General features: G+C 32.8%; 1 protein-coding gene across 3 annotated transcripts in view; it reads left to right on the top strand.

Moving 5' to 3' along the window:
- FSTL5 (follistatin like 5) overlaps positions 1 to 24,113 on the top strand; it is a 722,149-nt gene that overhangs the window by 639,408 nt on the left and 58,628 nt on the right. For all 3 annotated transcript variants that reach the window (XM_049631268.1, XM_049631267.1, XM_049631266.1), the window contains 2 exons: positions 7,681 to 7,830; positions 23,890 to 23,997. In XM_049631268.1, coding sequence (XP_049487225.1) covers positions 7,681 to 7,830; positions 23,890 to 23,997 — 258 coding nt within the window. The remainder of the gene's footprint in view (positions 1 to 7,680; positions 7,831 to 23,889; positions 23,998 to 24,113) is intronic.

Genomic DNA, 24,113 nt, shown 5'->3' with positions numbered 1-24,113 from the left:
TGATTTGCTCAATGTCACAGAACTTCCAAATGATAAAGGGAAAAAAATCTCTTGAATAATTCTATCTATGCATCAACTATTCCATACTTAAAGTAACTCTCTGAAATTCTTAAATATTCACAGTGACTTCTCTCCAAAACACTATGAAAAAGTGAAAAAAAATTGTATGCAAAATATGTAGACTATTTTAGTTTCATGAAATATAACCCATGGGAAATTTTCTATATGAAAATAGCAGGTAACATTATGGATCACTTAACCTTTTCAAGCATTATTTTATTTAATGTACATAATAATCCTATGTGATACATAATATTGTTATACCACTGAGATAAACAAGGGCCAAGAAGAATATTTACACAGTTAATATGAGTGTATTACCTCTAGGTCTGTTGACCTCAAAGTCAAAACCTCTCTAATTCACTGTCTCTAAAGAGATACTGATTCTCAATTTATAACTGTAATGTTATCAGCTCCATTTTTATTGTAACACTAAAAAACATAAATACATCCTTTTTATATTAAAAGAAAGGATGGAAATTTTTGTAATGTGGTCTTTGTACTTTTAATCAAAATCATGCTATATGACAGTTTTCTAAGGCCAAATTAAGGCAAATGACCTCCTACATTTCTCTGACTACCTGTGCTTTGACTAGTATGAGCTAGACTGTTTATGACACTTTAATAAATGAAATGGCAAATAGAATTAGATAAATTGAATATACATAATTATAGAAAAAGTTGTATTGCTCAGGTTATAAATAGTGATTTCAATTAAAAATTGATAAAAGTACTTAAACTTCATGGCCTTTCTTTTTAAAAAGAGGTCCAACAGGGAGATAACCATTGATATTAATTTAAATTAATACATTTTTGTAAGATCTCTTTTTTTAATATCACTAAGCAAGATCAACAGAATACATTATATTCAGTGTATTAAAAAAAAGCTTAACCTTGATTATAGATATTTTCATGTTATGAAAACTATCCTAGGAATCCCAACCTAAACAGTACAAAAGAACCTTTGTTTCATTTGTCTTGATTCATGATAAACTGAACAAATCCTCATTGGAAATAATTATTTACAGTCTATTGATAAAGTGAACACTATTTTTTCAAGTATTTTATTATTCACTTTTCTATATATCTCAGTTGACTCAGATGATGACAGTAGGGATTTAAAAAAAAAGCTCAAATCAATGCTTCTTAAACTATTTGTGGGGGGAAAGAATCACTTTGATTTTTGCTCAATTTTTCTTTTTTCTTTTTTTTTTTTAACCAGTAGGTATTTTTCATCCCAAGAAATCCCCCAGGCAACTTTGACACACGCAGACTGGTCTAAATTCTGTTTAAAGAGATAAGTCTAATAGTCATATGAGCACATGGCTATTATGGCAATGCCAAATTGCTGCAAAAGATTCCAAATATATTTTAAACATATATTTACTGAAGAAATATTGTATCTTTGCTATTATGTTTGGAAAATGTAAAAATATAGGAATAGCAAAGGCTAACATTTTAATTAAGATGATAGTACATGGTTATATGCCAAACTATGTGATACAAAATATAAAAGCTATGGAAGTTGAGACAAGAAGGAAATCAGTAAGACCCATAGTAGTTAGGGATAAGTTCACTGGAAATATTAGAAATATGACTGCCAAATGTAGATTGAAAAGAATTTGATTAATGCAAGGTATGGTGTGCTTTTTAGTAGCTATGGAAAATCATTGGTGTTTATGAAGTTTTGGTGAGAATATTCTAGCTAGGGAACAGACTGTTTATTGCAGGTAAATGAAGATTACAGTTACACATTTTCAGTAAGATTTTATAAATTTCTTTCTTTCATTTTTTTTTTTTCTATTTGCAAGGTCCCTCAACTCCCCACAATTTTTAATTACTGCCAGGGGAGGCAACTCTCTTGCCAGTTTTAGGAACACGACTGGTAGAGAAGCAGAAAAATTAAACAATGCAGAACTACTAAAATCAATTTATTTTTAATAACTAGTGACCACATCAGCAAGAGAACCAGGTCTGCAATATATCTATAAATTTTCAAACTTAAATGCTACATGTTGATCAAAACGTCAAATTCTCTTTCTCTCATTCTTTGACTTAATATAAAATTCTAGTAGTTCAGTACTTACCTAAGAGTGTCTGTATACCACCCTTGGGTGAATCCAATGCCTAAATTTGGTATATCCATCTTAGATCACCTTATATGTTACATGCTTATTTCTGCCTTTTTAATAATATTTTATTATAATATAATATAATGCCAGTTTATTTTTATTCACAGCTCTGTATATTACATGACGCCTTTATAATCCAAATTATGCAAAAGATCAGATATTTACTTTTCTGTATATCTCAGATAATTCTAACCTATTTGTATTTAATTAGCTTGCCTTTTGTGTTTTGTTTCCTTTGCTCCTAGGCCTGACATTCCTTAGATTATTGTCTACTTTTAAACAAGATATTTTACATATCAACTATACTCACATTTGTATGCGGGCCTACACATGATTATTATTGTTAATTTTACTCTGTTGTTTTGCTACTCAATAGTCTTTATTTTATAAAATTACTTAGTTTTTTAAAGTTTCCAAATATAAAACAAACCTTATTATCTATCTCTAGATGGAAAATGTTTATCTTTGTATACCATCTGTGTATTTCTCCTTCTCTATCATATATCTCCCTATCTTATCATCTATCTGTAATTTACCTAAGTGTGTTCATGTATGTGTATTTCACCCTTTTTACTTTCTATTTAGTTTTGAATCACCTTTAATATAGTACACATTTTTTTATTATTGTGGCGGTATTTCAAGTTGTTCATTTAACAGATTTTTTTTTCTGTAAAAGACTGATAATAGAAGTCCTGGTGGTTGGCAAGGCCACAGATTAATTTCTTTGTGTCATCTGACCATAATTACAATAAAGCAATAAGAATGAATGCACTCTGAGAAGAATTTAATGTAAAGGAAATAAAGCAGAAAACCAAGGTCTGAGGCTTACCTTTTCTGAAATCATAATTAAGGAGCATAAGATAAAGAAGTCACTATAGACAGAACTTAATAGGATTTAAATAATAACTAAGATAGGGTTATACCCAAGAATGAGATCAACAACATTTTATTCTACAGAGGTTCAGATAGTAAATATCTTAGGCTTTCCAGTCCACAAGATCTTTTTGTCTGCTATTGCATGAAAGCAGTCATAGACAATATTTAAATAAATGGACGTGGCTGTGTTCTAATAAACCTTTATGCAAATTTGAATCTCATATAATGTTTACATGTCACAAAATAGTATTCTTCTTTTATTGTCAACCAATGAAAAATGCAAAAAAAAATGTTCTTAGCTGTTGGGCCACACACCAGAGTAGGAAATGGTATGAATTTGGGCAGTCCCTATCAAAATAACACCAGCATTCTTCACAGAGCTAGAACAAACAATCTTAAAATTTGTATGGAACCAGAAAAGACCCTGAATAGACAAAACAATCTTGAAAAAGAAAACCAAAGCTGGAGCATCACAATCCCGGATTTCAAGCGGTATTACAAAGCTGTAATCATCAAGACAGTATAGTACTGGCATAGAAACAGACACTCAGATTAATGGAACAGAATAGAGAACCCAGAAATGGACCCACAAATGTATGCCCAACTAATCTGTGACAAAGCAGGAAAGAATATCCATTGGAATAAAGACAGTCTCTTCGGCAAATGGTGCTGGGAAAACTGGACAGCAACACGTAGAAAAAAATGAACCTGGATCACTTTCTTATACCATACACAAAAATAAACTCAAAATCGATGAAATACCTAAATGTAAAACAGGAAGCCATCAAAATCCTTGAGGAGAAAGCAGGCAAAAACCTCTTTGACCTTGGCCGCAGCAACTTCTGACTCAACACATTTCTGGAGGCAAGGGAAACAAAAGAAAAATGAACTATTGGGACCTCATCAAAATAAAAAGCTTCTGCACAGTGAAGGAAACAATCAGCAAAACTAAAAGGCAACTGACAGAATGGGAGAAGATATTTGCAAATGACAAATCAGATAAAGGGTTAGTATGCAAAATCTATAAAGAACTTATCAAACTCAACACCCAAAAAACAAATAATCCAGTCAAGAAATGGGCAAAGACATGAATATACACTTCTCCAAAGGAGACATCCAGATGGCCAACCGACACATGAAAAAATGCTCAACATCATTCATCATCAGAGAAATACAAATCAAAACCACAATATCACTTCATACCTGTCAGAATGGCTACAATTAACAGATGTTGGTGAGGATGCGGAGAAAGAGGATCTCTTTTGCGCTGCTGATGGGAATGCAAACTGTTGCAGCCACTCTGAAAAACAGTATGGAGATTCCTCAAAAAATTAAAAATAGAAGTACTCTGTGACTCAGCAATTGCACTACCAGGTGTTTATCCAAGGGATATGGGTGTGCTATTTTGAAGAGGCATATGCACCCCAATGTTTATAGCAGTACTATCAACAGTAGCCAAAGTATGGAAAGACTCCAAACATTCATCGACAGATAAGTAGATAAAGAATATGTGGTATATATACAAACAATAGAGTATTACTCAGCAATCAAAAAGAATGAACTCTTGCCATTTGCAAATACATGGATGGAACTAGAGGGTATTATGCTAAGCGAAATTAGTCAAAAACAAATACCATATGACTTCACTCATATGAGAAATTTAAGATACAAAACAGATGAACATAGGGAAGGGAAGAAAAATAATATAAAAACAGGGAGAGGGACAAAGCATAAGAGACTTAAATATAGCGAACAAACAGTGGGTTGCTGGAGGAGCTGTGAGAGTGAGGATGGGCTAAATGGGTAAGGGGCATTAAGGAATCTACTCCTGAAAAAATTTTTTTGCCGATCTTCGCCTTACTTGAATGAAAGAACATTTTAGGAAGAATCAGTGTCTGAATAGCCAAATGCATCAGAATTTATGAGCAATCTGAGAGCAGGTGTTCTCTTCTATTCATGATTTTCTTTCCAAACATAGTTTTGTACAATATCTCTCACATAATATGAACTCAATAAATGCTTCCCAATAAAAAGTAAAGAATAATGATTGGAAATTCTGAGGCCACTGGTGATCTTTCCTCTTTTTAAAGAGCTAGGATGATGAAAACCTGTCTGAAGTATGAACAATTTATATTGAAAGATCAAGAAATGGAAGTAAATTTCGAGACAGCTTGTTCAGGGTCTGAAGAGAATTGGATGGATGATTGGAAGGGAAAAATGATGAAATCCAATTAATGTTTTCTTATTCTTTGCTTCTTAAATTACAGAGAATGTTCATGCTTGAATACTTAGAGACATAGCTAAAATTTCAAATGAAATATAGGGCAGATCTTTCTGAAGGCAAAAGGCAGGTGGACAAATCTATGATTGGAGAGAAGGATGAGAGGAGGGGATAATGACAGACACTTGCTGAGTTGGATGCAAGGAAAATGGAGGTGCTTATGACAAATAACATTTGTCCTTGCCATAAATAATGGAAGGCATGTTGAGAGGGGGTGTATGAGGAAGAAGAGGAAGGAGGGGTGGGAATTTAGAAATTTGAGGAAAATGTGTTTTTAATAGAGAGTCAATACAATAAATAAAAATGGCAAAATATAGAAAACAAATGCATATATCCATCTATTTGACCTACTTATGTTTAGAAGCCAGGTATCATCAGCACTGTTTTAATTGTTAAATCCAAACTTTCATCATCGCTAGAAACATGTCTTGTTTGCCTTTAAAGTTTTGGAAGAGAATAATGCATAGACAGGAATTGTGTATTATTAAATGTCAAAATGACCCAAAGGGAAATAGATAAGTTCTAATTATGGATTATGAATTGTCTTTTTATTATTGATGCTCATCCTTATTAGTTCTAATATCTTATTAATTCCTTTTACTCTAAATGGTGGTATACATTTCTATAAAAAGTGATTTAATTAAACTTCTCAGTATAATTCCTGACAATTTCCCTAATCCGTATGTATTATCTTAATTTTATTTTGCATCTTTGTTTTTTTTTTTTGAGGTTTTCTTTTACCTCATTAAATGCCTAAGGCATGTGAAAAAAAAATTCCTCTAAAATTCCTATCCCCAGAAATAAATATTAATCTATGTGATCTGAAAAAATAAGAGTGTCGTTGCAAAATGGGACCTAATAGACTCTCATCAGAAATAATGGCATAAAGTGAAGCAAGGAAAACTCAGGGTGGCTGTCAGGAAACTTTTAATGGCTTTGTAAAAATGATTGCGAGGCTGGTCAGGGACATCTTATGGGGACAGCATACAAATAGGAAATAATTCCCAGCAGAGCAGTTTATTTTACTGTTGAATAGTTCTGTAGAAAACAAAAGGGTGGAAATTGCTCCTGGTTCAGCAGTTGTTCCGCTAACAGTGATGTGTCAGGTCACTCACACTTCCCATTATTCTGGCAGATTTTCTTGGTAGCTTTTACACAACAGCAAAGAATTTGTAAACAATTTCCCAAATTCAGAGCCTTTCATCAATCTTAGATCCCACTTTCTTCCCACATCTTCATGCTTCTCAAGTACTTACTTTATATAGTGCTTGATTCTCACAAAATAGGTTCCTGTCAAAGATATTTAATATGCTTCTGAAGAAACATGTTTGGCATAGAAAATAATGTTTCTATTCAAATTCATTTGATGAATGAAACTATAGTGGGCATGTGCTGAGGACAGATTTCTGCCTTCAGGTTTGTGATGCCCACTTAAGGGTATCATGGACATGATTCAGGATGAACCCACTGGTAATCATTTTAGAATGACTGCGGTACATTCTATATAATGAAGTTAATTTCATACCTCCAGAACTACCAGAAGCATATATAGGATTTTTTTTTTTTTAGGTTATGTTCTGCAAGCCTGGAACAACCTGTATTGGTTTTGTTTGTTTGTTTTTACTTTTTATTTTATTTTTTAAAATCACTCTCATTATATATTCTTGGTGATTTGGCCATACCTGGAAACTTCTGGACTGAATCCTAAAGCTTCTGGACTGAATCTTAAAATCTTAAAAACTAGATCTTAAAATCTAGTGGAACTGCCAGATCCTCCCGCAATCAGATCTGAAGTTCTCTAAAGAACAAAAACAGCAGACCACATATTGACCTTCTCATTCCACAGTGCTATGGAATCATTTCCAGTGGATTTGGAGGCTTTTGAAAAGACCATGGAGATGCCATGGGGGCAGCCACAGATGCTGTGATAACCTCTAACTATACTTTGGTGTGGCATTTAATGTCTGGTAAAGAAGCTTAGGAGTGGGAGACTTGAGAGAAAACATTGAATTTATTATCTATATCTGAAGTTACTGAGTTATGAATTAGGTAGTAACAAATGAAAGGCCAATGTCCTATTAGAAATAAGTAATTAAGGGCTTGATGAAATTTATATTAGAGGGTTATTCACATTGATTTATTTATACATTTAATGAGCTTAAATGTGCACTATGTATTGTTTTATTTAACAACTTTATCTCTCTGTGTATGTTTATATTTAACATTTGATGTTGAAAGTAGTAAAGCATCAAACATTAATTTTGCTCCTAATATGTCATACCCATGTTATAATTTAAAATATTCATTTTTGCACTATTTTCTAAATTATAGGATGAAGTATGTCCCAAAGCTGAAGGAGATGAAATTCAGAGGTGTGTGTGGGCCTCAGCTGTTAATGTCAAAGACAAGTTCATTTATGTTGCACAGCCAACTTTGGACAGAGTCCTTATCGTTGATGTGCAGTCCCAAAAAGTTGTTCAGGTATGCATGATCCCTGCTTTTTAAGGTGATCTTTAAAAAAAAAAATGTCCTTTTATGTAATTCTTCACCAGGTAACTTGTACATTGCCATTTGATTGTCTTTGGTAACTTGTTTCATTAATTGGATAACTGGGAACTGTATGCATTTTCTGCAAAGTCTCCTCTCATTCTGCTGCTTGAACTTAATGAATTTAGAAAATAATTAATTTTTCTTATTTTCAGAAATTTGATTCCATAAACACATCATAATACTAACATGACTAGTTCCACAAAAATGAACCTAAGAATTGCTTATTCTGTTTAGAGCAAGAAGAATTCAAATTAGAGGCTAATTAAGGTATTCCTAGTTACTATTCCAGAAACACTATTATCTCTTTATTTTATTCTTAACAAAAGCCAAAATAATAGTAGACTTTATTAAATAATAGTAGTGTAGTAGGTTTTAGTATAGTAGTAAAACAAGTCAATAGGTGGATAGGTCAATGACAGAGAAAAAAATCCTAATAAAAATTATCATGATCATGGTTACAAAAAAAACATTCTGGTTTGAGTCCCCAAACGTTTCATGCTCTGCTCCATCCAAAGTTGTTTAACCTAGGCAATCTGTTTGTACTCCACTGCACAACAGCAAACGGGTTGTAGTGGATTTGCTTCTGGGTAGTTTGGTTCCAGTGACAGGGCCCTTGACTCATGATCTATTGCTTGACAGCTCAGAGGAAACAAACTTAAAACAGTTTTATTAGGTATATCTAATAACGGATTAATAATTATACATATCTCATAAAGTTATATTTAGAATTAACTCAACTCACCCAGGGCAGCCTGGGTGGCTGGCTAATGTCATGATATCACAGTTTGTGAATTCAAGCCCAGCGTCGGGCTCTGTGCTGACAGCTCAGAACCTGGGGCCTGCTTTGGATTCTGTGTCTCCCTCTCTCTCTGGCCCTCCCTGGTCGTGCTCTGTCTTTCTGTCTCTCAGAAATAAATAAACATTAAAAATTAAAAAAATAAAAAAAAGAATTAACTCAATTAATGCATATAAAGCATTTATAGCAGATCTTGGCATATAGAAGTGCTTTATACCTGTTCATTATCAAAGTTTCTGAGAGACACTGTAACCTAACCATTCCTTATATTTAAAGACTTTTTTTTGCATCGATATTGGTTTGAAATTGAATATTGAAGTAGCTATTAGTCCCTCTAATGATTCCTGACTAGAACCACAAAAAGTGGTAATAAGTCCAAAGTTAGGGCTTTTCGTTCTAAGAATCCTGAACAGCTTCACATGAATTTATCTAATCACCCACCCACCCATCATCCATCCATCCATTCATGCTGTACATATTGACTGCCTACTATGAGATATTTTTGGTATTACAAGTAAAAGAATGAAAAGTGTTTCTATTGAAAAACTCTGGTTAGGGTTACAAATTTACAGTGGACAATTAGTATAATGGTTTAATTTCTAATAAGATAATGACTGGTATAATCATGAGAAAAAGGATGCATAACTGTTCTGGTAGAAAACCTATCTAAGGCCTCCAGAGTTACATGATTCTCATATATATAACCAATCTAATGGTTCAGTACCTATTATGAGAATATATATCTTTCTGTATATTTCACCACTTATGCTTCTGTCTTTGAGACTGCTGGATTTTGAGCAGGTTCATTTTATCTTGATTTCAGCTGTAACAGAGGCCATCAAATTATAGGCATTCAGTATGGGATTATTTACATTCTAAATCTAGCAGGTTAATGGGGGCACCTGGGTGGCTCAGTCCGTTAAGCCTCCAGCCTCAGCTCAGGTCATGATCTCAAAGCTTGTGAGTTCGAGCCCCACATCGGGCTCTGTGCTGACAGCTTGGAGCCTGGAGCCTGCTTCGGATTCTGTATCTCCCTCTTTTTCTGTCCCTCCCTGGCTCACGTTCTGTCTCTCTCAAATAAATAAATGTTAAAAAAAATTAAAGCTAGCAGGTTAAAATTAGAAGTATGTTTCAGAAATAATCAAACTGGTCTTTAAATTCAGTCTTCCAACTATAAACCTACACTGACTAAATATGTATTACCTACTAGATCCTCAAAAGTGAGAAAAACTAACATCACTTATCTTCATATAATCACTATCTTCAGACAGCAATGTAAAATTTTAAATTAATAGAAAATATTGATAATGAAATGTTAATGCAATGGTAAAAGTCACATAAATTATATTATTTTTCATAGTGCCTATAATTACAATGAAATATGAGAATGTAAAAGATACTATATAATACTGAATTATTAAAAATAATATTATGATATATCATGATTGTGGAGATTTTTCAGACAAGAATCTAACATTTACGTTTTTATAGGTTAGAAAATTGGGCCCCATCCAAATGAGTCCTCCTTATGATCTTGTTACTAAAATAATAATACTTTATTACTCCTTTTGGCCATTATTCAAAGATAATCATTATGTGTATTTCTGCCACCATAAATAAGTATTGACTGATTTTGAGTATGACATAAGTGGAAATATATAGTTCCATTATTTGTATCTGGCTACTTTGCTGTACATTATAATCATAAGATCATTTCATTTAAACATAGCTGTAGTGTGATTCTTTTTTTGCTGTAGGGACATTGATTATAGTTAATTATCATTGTCGATTCTGCATTTGAAAGTTCACCAAATTCATTTAGAACCAAAAAATCAATGCTCATGGTGCTTTTGTGGTCATTCAGGGACATGCACAGAGTGGTGAAAAATTCGTCACCCAACATATATATTTCTAGCAAAGATTGAACTTGAAGAGACTCTGCCTTCTTGTTTCAGCTTTTATACTGTAAACAAGTCTTCTTTCCATGGTCTATTGAGTACCATGTGTTTTGCATTTTTGTGGTTTTGTGGGCAATTTTCCACTTAAAATGACTCCTAAGCATAGTGTTGAAATGCCCTTGTAAGAATGCTGTGATGTGCCCAATGGTAAGCTTCATTTAGCCATGAGTTGTAGTACACTTTGGCCATGAGTTCAATGTTAATTAATGAATAATATATATTAAGTAAAGTGTCTTTGAACAGAAACACACATGAAATAAATTTAAGTATTGATTAGTTGATGAAAACCTTTTGACCAGAGGCCCTTAGGAATTGAAGTATGTATTTCCCCTAGGAACAATAGGTTATTATTCAGAAATTCAGTGTTTATGGTAACTTTATGGAAACAATTACCAATAATAATGAAATCAAATGCATCTTAATATACCAGACGTTATTTATCCATTAACAGTAGAAAGCATAAATTAAAGAAGGAGGTTCCAGAAAGGAGGTAATATTTTTCAAAACGGGAGTGAAAAAAAGAAAAAAAAAGAGGAAACAGTATTTAGGTCAAAATGAGTGACAATAACTGAGCATTTACTATACTATAATAAAGAATATTTTATATATATGTGTACACATATACACTGCATATTATTTTTATTTTATAATTTATAAAATAAAATATAGTAAGCCTTCAGATTTAGAAAGGACAATGAAACTAAATGGAAAAAAATAAATATCAAAGAAGAATCTTAAAATGGCAGATGAATTACTATGAGAACAGCAGCAATTTTCTCAATAGCAATAATGGACACCAAATGAAAGAGAAACATTATTAAAGGGCTTAGTGGAAATAAAATATATTCTAATATTATAATATGATCAGGGAAAAATAATTTTGAAACCAGAGCATTATTTATTGTGTCAGAGACACAGAAACAGATATTATCACCAAGATAAACTGAAATAGAACTGAAACTGTTTGCTTCAGGAATAAGGAAAATTAACTGATCAGTAAGTTTGATATGATAGTGAGCACGCAGTTTGGTAAATATATGATATATTAAAATACTAACTTTCAGTAATAATTAGGATATCCTCTTAGTTTAAGATTGAAATGTTTAGGGGCACCTGGTTGGCTCACTCGGTTAAGCGTCTGACTTCAGCTCAGGTCATGATCTCATGGTCTCTGAGTTTGAGCCCCAAGTCATCCAGCTCTGTGATGACAACTCAGAGCCTGCTTCGATTTCTGTGTCTCCCTCTCTGTCTGCCCCTCCCCCACTCACACTCTGTCTCTCTCTGTCTCTCAAAAATAAATTAAAACGTTAAGGAAAAAATTTTTTGAAAAAAAAAAGATTGAAATGTTTAAAAGAGTGAAAACACAAGACAAAAACAGTGATATGAGTGTTTAAGTACTGTACATAATACGTAAACAGGGAAAGGGATGATTTGTTTGCAATATTTTAAGATGTTTTGTATTATTTTGGAATGGGAATAATAACTAATTATCCATACATATATTATGTATGCTTATTAATGTTACAAGAACTTATCTTTCAATATTGTGTCTGTCTATTAAAAAATAAAAGGCAATGAAAAACTTACAAATAAATACACTGGGAGAAAAAATAAATAAGAAATACAAATAATAAGGATGGAAAATCCCAAATAAATAGAAACAAGTTTAAACAAAATGATAGGATAAAACTGAATACATTTATTTTTTGAGGAACTTTCATACTGTTTTCTACAGTGCACAAGAGTTCCTTTTTCTCCCCATCCTCTTCAATACTCATTGTTTCTTGCTTTCTTGATTTTAGCCATTCTAAGGTGATATCTTAGAAAATATTATGTAGATTCCTCAAAAAATTAAAAAATAGACATATCATATGATCCAATAATTCCACTATTGGATATTTCCCCAGGAAATATGAAAACACTAACTCAAAAAGATATACTCCTATGTTTATTGCAGCATTTTTTACAATAACAAAGGCATGGAAGCAACCTAAGTGCCCATTGATAGGAATGGATAAGGTAAATGTGATACACAATGTAATATTACACAGCCATAAGAAAGCATGATATCATGTCATTTGAGACAACATGGATGGACCTAGAGGGTATTATGCTAAGTGAAATAAGTCAGACTGTGAAAAACAAATATACTATATGTGTTCACTCATACGTGGAATCTAAAAAAAAATGAACAAACAAAATGCAGAATCATACTATAAATATAGAGAACAGACTGATAATAGCCAGAGAGGTGGAGGGTGGAGGGTTGGGCAAAATACATGAAGCGGAGAGGGAGATACGGGCTTCCAGTTATAGAATGAGCGAGTCACAGGGATAAAATACAGAGCAGAAGGGATACAGTCAGTGATACTGGAATAGCAATGTAATGGGACTATATTTACAGTAGCTATATTTATAGTAAACATAGCATAATGTATAAACTTGTAAAATAACTAAGCTGAAACTTAGTGTAATAATGTGTGTCAGCTATACTCACATATTAAAAAATAATAAAATAAATAGAAATTAAAAAAAATATGTTCACAATAACTAACTGAGGATGGACTAATGTAACTCAATGAAAAACAAAAAAGAGAACTGTCAGCCTGAATAATGAAAATCTAGCCATATGCACATTATGAGATAAGAGATAAAAGAAAAATTGACGTGTAAGGACAGTGCAGATGGTGCAGGAAGTATGCTAAAAAAATCAAAAAAGCTCATATAGCTATATTGACATCAGATTTTAAAGGAACTTTAAGGCAACAAAGTATTAAGTTAAAGAAAGTTACTTGATAACGATAAAAGGTTTACTTTATTAAGAAAATATAAGGCTAAAAACATACATGATTGCTTACAATTTTGTAAAGTGATTATTGCCATACTACCAGTAAAGATTGACATATGATCAAAGTGAGAAGAATTTGATAAATCTATACTTGACCAATCAACAAAATCAACACTATATGTGAATTGAACAACAGTATTACTATGCTTGAACAGATGTATGTGTTGGGCTTTGCAATGATTAATATATACATCATCACTAAACATTTTATCATATCTTTGTCCATTAGGGCCATTACAACAGCATACAACAGACTGTGTAGATTGTAAACAATAGAAGTTTATTTCTCACAGTTCTGAGTCTGGAAAGTCCAAGATTAAGGTGTCAGCATGGTTGTGATCTGGTGAGGATTTTCTTGCTGGTTCATAGTTAGTGCCATCTCACTGTGTCCTCGCATGGTAGAAGGGGCGAGGAATCTCTGTAGGATCTTTCTTTAAAAGCACTAATTCCATAATCTCCATGCTCGTGACGTAATCACTTCCCAAAGGCCCACTTCCTGATACTATCATCTTTGAGAGTTAAGATTTTAACATATTCATTCTGAGGGAGAAACAAACACTCAGACCATAGCATTTAGTGAAAATGACCACATGGTAGGCTACACATTAAGTCTCAAGAAATAGAAATGAAATTATTTCATACTGATTTTCTGACACAATGTTAAGCTATTAACAGTACCAAAGTAAATTTAAAATATTAATATCAGTATCAAGTAATATTGATAACCATAAATAAATATGTTGAATCCAAGTAAGACTATGATTTGAGGTTATTTTTTTCCTTGATTAAAAAAATTAATAATAGCTAAAAATAAAACATTTAACCAGATAGTTTTAGAATTTAGCTAAAGAAAATCAGAATAATCTTTATGAAAGAAGGAAAATATAAAGACAAATATATACAGTAAAACCTTGGTTTGCGAGCATAATTTGTTCTGGAAACATGCTTGTAATCCAAAGCACTTGTATATAAAAGCGAATTTCAAGAACCATTGGCTCACTTGTGATCATGTGATTTTTGGTGTCATGTACTACTTGTATTGCAAGACATAATTAGCTTGTCAAGTTAAAATTTATAAGAAATGTTTGCTAATCTTGCAGAACACTCACAGAACAAGTTACTGGCAATCCAAGCTTTTCTGTATATATAAATACACAAAGGAATTAATGTACAAAAGACAAAAATTGATTTATTAAAAAAAAAGACTAAGTAAAAGTAAACTGGGAATTTTGGCAAAGAATAAGGACAAAAGTCACGATTAACACTATTAGAGTTGAATAAACGAATATATAACCACAATCCTAGCAGAGAATAGAAGAAACTAAGAAAGTATTAAAGTAGTAAATTCTAAAAACAATGTGGGAAGGAACAAATTAAAGTAAAATATGTTAGAAACATGTAACCCAAAAAGGAATAAAAAGGAATATTAATTTAAGAGTTTTAAAACAAAACCACAAAATATTCTGTCCCAACTGGGTTTAGAGGTGAAAGTTGACTTGGTGGCTGGCTTCCTGTTTTATCTACTCTTCCTCCTCTGGGGATAGTCTCTGTATATTCTCATACTTTCTACTATCAAAGACAAATCTTAACCTTCTCTTGATGCATTTTGCCCCACACACCATTTATCAGCCTTATTGCCTCACTTTCTACAGCTGCCTTCTATTTGGAGAACAGTAGGAACCAAGAAAAACGTACCAGATATGTTCCTATTGTAGGAAAAAAATGTAAGAACTTAATATTTGGAGCAAAAGGCTGAGGCAGTAGAGTGTCATGGGGTTTCCCACACAATTCTGGCAAGGTGTATGATGAAGTTGAATGTTGCCTTTCCATCAATAAAAAGAAATGGTTTTGAATTATAGGGGCTACCGAATACCTCACTGGAAAGAAGGAGCGTGAAGTAGCAAGTCTAATGATTTGGGTCATTCTGCAACAATCTGTTCTATAGAAATTTAGACATCACTGTAGTTTTAAAATGAAAATTTCCATACTGAGTACACTCAGTCTAGTATTCTTTCTGATAGAAATACTACTTATTGAAACCTATGGTTGACTGGTTGACTGTAAATATCAACTTAAAATTTTAGATATATACATAAAAGATTGCTTTCCTTTTAAATATAGAAATTAGAATCTTCTTTTTTTTAATTTAATTTTATTTATTTTGAGAGAGAGAGCATAAGCTGAGGAGGGACAGAGAGGGGGAGAAGGAGAAAGAGAGAGAGAGAGGGAAAGAGAGAGAGAGAGAGAGAGAGAGAGAGAATTCCAATAGGCCCCTTACTGTCAGCACAGAGCCTGAGGTGGAGCTCTATCCCACAAAACATGAGATCATGACCTGAGAAAAATCAAGAGTCGGATGATTGACTGAGCCACCCAGGGGCCCCAAAAGTTAGAATTTCCAATTTTTTTAATTTGTCTAAGCTCTTTGTCTCAAAACCATGTATAATTTCAGCCTGTGAACTCTTTAGATAATGAGTTCCATACATCTACTACCTGCTGGGTGAAAGAACACATCCTTATATTTGTCTTAACAATACCTTACAGTATGTAAATTTTAGTCTTCAAAAGTACATGCTTAAAGGTGAATTATAAATATCCTAGTGGTTCTATTTTTGTACTTGAAAACACTTCATCTCTTAGAATTATAAATTCCCTCAAGGTTTTCCCAATTTGAAAACAACATGATAGATCTTACAGACTTCAATATTGAACCCTCTGTTTTATAAATTAATAACCCAAGTAGTTCAAGTTTTAAAACTACTTAAAGAAAAAAAAAACATTTCTAGCTACTTGAAAGACTAAATTAAAAAAAAAAACTTTATGATTTAAAGCTGTATTTATATCCAAATACAGGGCACACTCAAAGTCAACTGCAAAGCACAAAGTTAATTTTATAAAAAGTAAAGCATCCCTTTCTCATTCTGACCACTTTTCTCAACTGAGCCTAGATTTGAAGTGAGCCTTTTTTGCATCCAAGTAAAGTTATACTTCCTGATTGAGTGCTGTAGCTGTTTATTTCTTTCTTTCAAACCTGAGTATATTATACAGCTAAGAATATTATAACAGAAAGTTAGTTCATCTTCTCCCAAACATGATAAAAAATACCATAGAATTTTCCATAGTGTGGATATATAAATGGAACAGTGAAGTCCCAAATCAATCTTAAAAAAAAGAAAAGAGAAGAAAAATAACACTACTCTTATTTAAGTTTAATCTTTCGAGCTTTCTTTTTCAATCTAATTAAAGTAGATCCCTAGTGTTTTACACTGACCTTATCTAAGAAATCATATTTCTGACTTTTGCTTTTGCCTGAAAACACCTGCAAAAGACTGTGTGGATTGGTATTAAATGTGTATTTTAGGATTAAAAATCTAAACATTTTGAACAGGTTTGTTACATTTTATTATTAAAATGACAAATATTTTCTTGACAACGTAAGATTTTATAAAGCCCATGATAAAATATTATCATTGGAGTCTATTTGTTTTCAGTGGATGCAACAATATCATTTGTATCAACAGCTTAAAAAGTAAAAGGTCACAATTTTTTAATGGAGTCTATAATGTTGGTGTTGCTTTAAACATCAAATGTGTTTTTATAAGAACACATGAAATTTTTATAAGAGTGGCATACAGGTGATATTTGGCTGTAAAAGAGATTGACTAGTAACCAACTGACCTCATTTTGTCTTCTGTGGAGCAAAATCAGGTTTTGCTTGGATGCAAAAGTGGCTTGTGACACCTCGGGAGTATTCTTAAGTGTCATCAGCAGTCTCCTCTAGCCATTAGCACATTATCTTGAGAATCGACATCATTAGTTTAAATTAGGTTCACTTAATTAGCCAGCTGCTACTCTCCTTGTCAGACTGATAAACAAGCTGTGCTTCACTGTTCCTGCATGTCAAGACTCAACCCCAAGTTTTGTGTATCTTCGTTGGTATTAACAGTATTTCACCCTTACAAAATAAGCCATCTTTATAGAAGTGGATGCAACTGGCCATGGTTGGTCCGACTTTGGCTCAGGTCATGATTTCACGGCTTGTGGGTTCGAGCCCCGCATTGGGCTCTGTGCTGACAGCTCTAAGCCTGGAACCTGCTTCGGATTCTGTGTCTCCCTCTCTCTCTGCCCCTAACCCACTGGCATTCTGTCTCTGTCTCTCTCAAAAATAAATAAACATTATAAAAGAAACGAAAAAAAAGAAAGTAATAGGGTAAGAAGTTAATTGAACATAATATAACACTCTGAAAACGGTACTTATATGGAAAATTAAGAAATATGGATTCTCAGACCTGAATACCTAGGTCACTACTATTAATTAGTTATGGTAACAATATATTGTAATTTTTAAGATATTTCTGAAAATGAAAATTTTTGGAAGTAGGATTATGGTTTAATTATCTGAATATCACCAGGCCAAGCAAAGGATACTGTGTGCAGAAAATCACAGTGTTTATTATATGGGAGAAAAATTTCCAATCTGCAGTATCAGAACCTTTAATTTAAACAAAGTCTTATGCAGGGCACCTGGGTGACTCATCTGGTTATGTGTCTGACTTTGGCTCGGGTCATGATTTCTTGGTTCTTGGGTCTGAGCCCTCATCAGGCTATATGCTGACAGCTCAGAGCCTGGAGCCTGCTTCAGATTCTGTCTCCCTCTCTCTCTGCCCCTCCCTTGCTCATGCTCTGCCTCTCCCTGTCTCTCAAAAATAAATAAACATTAAAAAAATTTTTAAGCAAAGTCTTATGGAATCATTCAATAGATCTAAACTGCTTCCCTTTGTTCTATTATGGTCAGGATTTCAATGACCTGCTACAAATAAAAATCTCATTTCCATAGGCTTCTCCAGGCAAAGTTTGAAAGCAATTTTCCTAGTAAAATAATATCAGTAATTAAAACAAATTTATACAAAGTAATAAATGAGCATTCTATATAGGTTAGCTGTGAGGTGAAAGATGAATACATATACACTTTTTTTTTCCCAATCACATATTCTTGAACATTTGTTATTCAATTTATATCATGTTTTTTTTCTTGGTAAATGGTTAGTAGCTGCAGAAAAAAAAAAAAAAAACCTATATATACCAATGGTCTCCAAAGTGGAGTGGGTGCAGCATAAAGGAATGAAAATGACAAATTGTGAGAAGGAGATACTAGGATGTCTTTTTTCTTAAAAAAAACATATTACATTTTATAAACATTTAATATACGGAACAATGTGGGAAGCTTGAATTCATCTGTATTTTGAATAGTGATGTAATGCACATTAAACATGACGGCATTTGGAGAGGAATGTGGGAGTTTTACAATAAGGAGGGATCAATAGTGGTACTTTAGTTCATTTTTATCTGTACAAAGGGGATAATGATACTGCATACCTCATCACAAAGACTATTACGGAGATTAAAAGAAATTGTATTTGTAAAACATTTTTAAAGACCTTGTTTATAATAAGCATAGCACAGAGTATAATTGTCTTTCTTAAATAAAAAAATAATAATGATAGTAATAAGTTTTGGAATGTTCCTTAATTTTGCAATTTTGTTTCCCCAATTAAGTAGATTTAGAGGTCCATTAATTGTATGTTGAGTACTGCTATTTACAAGGTATTGTTCTAAGTGCATAGGTGATATTATTGACTTACACAAACACAAACAATCTGCTTTCTAGCAACCTAGAATCCATTGGATGAAAACAGAAATGAAAGATGGGAATATTAAAATGTAAATTGCATAATGTATGCTGAGGTAGTAAGTCCTTTAGAAAAGGTAAAATGGTAGTGCAAGGCCACGTGGGATTGGGCAAGCTAAGGATGAGGGGATGTGCACAAAGTGAAGGCTGCTAACAGTATTCAGCAGGGTGGTCAGACTGGCCTCCCTGAGAAGGTGAGTTCTGAACAAAGGAGGTGTTGAGGAAGCAGACACCGGGCTATCTGTGGATAAGTTCAGGGGAAAAGCCCTCCAAAAGACAGACATGTGGAGAGCATGTTGGATGAATGGCAGGAGGCCAAGAGCACCTTGATTGGAGGAGTAGGTGAAGGAGTCAGAGAAAGAAGAGGGAAGTGGCAGGTCAGCTAGGGCCTGGTAGTCATTCGAAGAACTTTTGGCTTTACTGTGAGGGAAAGGAAAAGACACTGTGGTGTTTAGAGCAGATTATTGTCAAGATCTGTCTAATGCTTACAAAACAAACAAACAAACCAAAGCATCCTGACAAATCTGTTGAGAAAGTTGGTGAGTATAAAGTTAGATGTTAGAAACCATGTGATGAGGGTCAAGAGGATAGAGTCTGTTCTTGTTGGTAGCAGGGGAGATGCTCCAGAGATCAGTATTTAAAAGGCAGATGGAATCCTGCTCCGGAGAATGAGAGGCATGGGAGAGAGAGGGCAGAAAAGGATAACAGAAAATTTACAATCCTTTTCATAAAATGTGGAGAAACATTTAAAATATTTTATAACACCGAAGTTTACAGGTTTAATTATGGAAGAAAAAAATTAAGTACCAAATATAGTGTCTTTCTCTTTTATAAAGGCTAATGGTCTAAACTTAACATTTAAAGTAATTTCCAGAGTATACAAGCAGGTATTTTGTGAAATACAATACAATACGTGCAATTTAGTCCTTTCAAAAGTTGACAATATAAGTAAGAAAAATAACAATTTTTTGGCTGAAAATTGGGTATGGCAAGATTAGCCTGAAGATGGTTGTTTGGAAATATTTCTGTCATTGTTACATGAATTTGTTACTGAAAACCATGTAAATGTTCCCTCTGTGAAATGTGTTATATCTGCACACTTGAAATGTTGTAAACATATTTTTATCTCCTAGAGTTAAACATTTTCCAAATAAAGTATGTCAGATGTACTTTTCTTCATTTTGATCCACATATCTTTTTTAGTTCTGGTGAGCTTTTATAACCAAATCCCAAAATAAATTGAAGAGAATTGAATACCAAAACTTTGAAATCCTGAAAGGCAAAATGTTCAAAAATTTGGAAGAGCATTGAGCAGATATTTTTCTAACTCTGAAGCTGTTTTGAAAATTGATTGATATTTTTCTCCTTCAAATATGTATAGCTTAATTTACTTGAAGGCAATTATTCATGGACTGCTTTTTGACGTCTCCTGAAACATATTCTCCTAAGTCTCTGTCTTCCCATATAAAATAGTCTCTGTCTTCCCATTTATAAAAATACTCATACTTAAAAGCTCAATCAAAGTATCACCTCATGCCCCTATCCTTCATCCTGCTTTTTACTCCTTCCCCTGAGCTTTCATGGCATTTGGTTCTTATTTTTATTTTTTGCCACATCTAGTTATTTTAAGTTCTTTCATCCTCTTGTCTACAAATTCTTTCAGGACAAAGACTGTGTTTATTTACTTTCTCTTCCAGGTCTCAGATTCTTCATTTGCTAAATAAGGGTACTATATCTCTAACTTTAAAATATTATGATGCTAATTGTCATGAAAATACCTCTAGTTCGGTTAGCTTTTCTGATAGTAGTAGTATTTCCATGGCATACCCTAAGTACTTTATATTTACTACCTTACCAAAATATTCAGAACAACCCTTTGAAGTGGGTGTGATTATTGTCTCCATTTTATCAGAGAGGAAACTGAAACACAGAAAAGCTTAGTAACTTCCTAAGGTACTATTATTTTTCTAACTTAAGTGAGGAGGCTAAAACTTGCAGTTAGCTTCAGAATGCATGCTCATAAGCATGGGGTACTACTGCCTCTCACTGATTCTTGGCTTCGTTTGCACTGTCTATACAGATAATACTACATGTATTTGGGTCTGTGGGTTTCCTTCCACCTTTCATAAAAGAAAAAAAACAAAAATAAAAACAAAAAACAAAACCAACAAACAAACAAAAAAACCCCAAAGAATGTTTCCTATACATGAGGCATAAATAGAAGTACACCATATCCACATACGCACTGTCAGGAATTAAACTATCAGTTAAGAAGGATGATCTTTCATGTGCAAGGAGGTTACCACATTGGGGATAAACACAGACTATCAAATCTCAGCTCTTCTGATCACCTGCTAGATGACTACTGGTAAGACCGAGTCTCCATTTCTTATCCTGTTTTATGTGGATATTAACATAACCCATGGACTGAACCTTATGAGAGCTGGCAAAATGGAAATTTTCATTTAAATTGTTCCTTATTATTTAAAGTTACCTAAACATCTTTGATCTTTGTTTAACTGTGTCTTAACAGTTGAAAAATAAAGAGCCTTTTCTTAATGTTGCTTTTGTTGTTGTATTGAACTATTTTATCTTTACATTGTAGATTATTCCATTTTAAGCTGCATGCAAAACAGGGTAACGTTATAATCACACATAGATCAAATTTTACAAATAATACAATATTACGATATGAAAAACAAAAGAATCTTATTGCTTTGTTATTAGCGTAATGATTAATGATGGCACTTTTGCTGTATATGCAATGAAATTGTCAATGAGGACATGAAGAATTTAAATGAAACATCTGGCATTCACTTGATTACAATGAACAAAATACCAGACTCTTTCTTAAGTAAAAAAGCCATTTAATTATCCCAAATAACATCAAGTCTAGAGACAGTTATTCTAGGTTTGTGTAGCAACTCAAGGTTGTTATGGAGAATTCAGTCTCCTTTCATTTATCTCTTGCCAAATCCTCTAAGTGTTGCTTGGCTTTTTCTTCTTAAGCTTATTGTTTCATGGCCTCAAAATGACTTTGGAAATTAAGGTTTACTGTTCTCATATGAGAGCATCCAAAGCAGGAAGAAAGAGAAAGTGTGGCACAGTAGCATTCTCAAAAATCATTCATCACATTAATCTTTACCATGTATAAAGGGGAATATTCTATGTGACCACTCTAGCCTCTAGAGAGGCTGGGAATCTTCGCACTTGTGAAAGGGACCCTAAATAAGTGTTGTTTTCTCCCCTTCAATATGACTGTAAACAATGGCACCCATTGTAGCATAATGTTTGATTTTTTTTTAATGTTCCGTATGAAAACTACAAACTACCTTAATTTTTACATGTGTTTCCCATTGTAGATAAGCTGTCTTGCTGTCTGGATTTTTTTGTGTATATGTGTTCTACCAATTAACTACTTTTGCAGTTTTAATCTTGTATTATTTCTTCTACTTGGTTTTGTGTAAAAGGGGAATAATAAAGCTGGAATCCCTAAAAAAAAAAAAAAAAAAAAAAGGGAAGTAGGCTTAAATCTCTGATGCTCACCAAGTGGGCTACCTTCCCTGAGAACATTGATGGGCACCTAATCCCAAAGCAACATAGTGGCTCTGTTAGTCAGGAAGAAAGTGACAAGGGCACTAATACAGAAATCTTTAAATAGGTGTTTTTAGAAATTAAATAATTACTGCAGTAATTACTGCAGTAATCCAAGAGTATTGAGAATTTTAAATAGATAAAATGCAGAACAAGGTTTTAGAAAATAGTTACTTTGGTAAGACTAAATTGCCAACATGTTAACTAAAGCATGAACCTTCACATGTTCAACCAACAGTAGTTTACCTTTAATCCACTGAGAAGAGGATTGCATTATTAACTAAAAATTGGGAAATTCTCAAGGGATATTGAAGAGAGCTTTTGGAAGAAATGCTTTCTATATTGAATAAAGGTAGTTTTATTGAATACAATTTGTTTAATGCTATATGATCAGAAAAAAAAAATATGTAAGGAAACTACTACAGGAAATTACTTGAAAAAGGTGTTAGCTTGAAATATAAATAGCTTGAAATTAAGGTGAGTGAAATAACTTCCTGGCAGCAATTTGTTTTCTGGAAGTTTTCTTTTAAGTAATTGCTAAATATTATAAATATTAGCAGAAAAACACATTTACCACATCAATATGTTAAAATAATGCTTTTACTTCTTTCTGTAGTATTAGATTATTCATTAAGGAAACTAAATTAGGTAATCTGTCATTAGAGTTACAACCATATATCAGATTGCAGACATTTTAGCATTATAGATGGCGAAATCCCATAACCAGCACTAGAATGGAAAAAAAAAAAAAAAAACCTAATAGTATAAACATAGTTCTTACGTGTGTTCAACAATTGAATAAAATACACATATTAATCATTTATATATCTTGAGTTTCTAAATAGCTTTTCTACGACACACAATTTGCATAGGTAATGAAGGAACTTAAGACTACATAAAAATATGGGCAAAAAATTATTCAAAAAATATGCTTGGGTAAAGTATCATATTTCCAAATTAATCAAATAAAGGTTTAGAAAATTAGATAATTTGCAACATAAATTTTTAATCTGACATCTAAACTCTTGTGTTCTTTCATAATTTTTGGCATAGTTTTAAATGAATATTTCAGTCTGAAAACATTTTTTTCAACTCCTATGTATTACAGGCAGTAAGCACAGACCCTGTGCCAGTTAAATTACACTACGACAAATCACATGACCAGGTATGGGTGTTAAGCTGGGGTACCATGGAAAAGACTTCTCCAACATTGCAAGTAAGTACATTTCAGTATATTTGAGAAAACAATGATTTTTAAACCTTTAGATATATCACTGGATATTTATAACTATTTAGCAATGATATTCTTCCATCTGAGGACTGTACTTTAAT

The sequence above is a fragment of the Panthera uncia genome, chromosome B1 (genome assembly GCF_023721935.1).
Source record: "Panthera uncia isolate 11264 chromosome B1, Puncia_PCG_1.0, whole genome shotgun sequence".
Lineage (NCBI taxonomy): Eukaryota > Metazoa > Chordata > Mammalia > Carnivora > Felidae > Panthera > Panthera uncia.
This window is presented reverse-complemented; position numbering and strand designations above follow the sequence as displayed.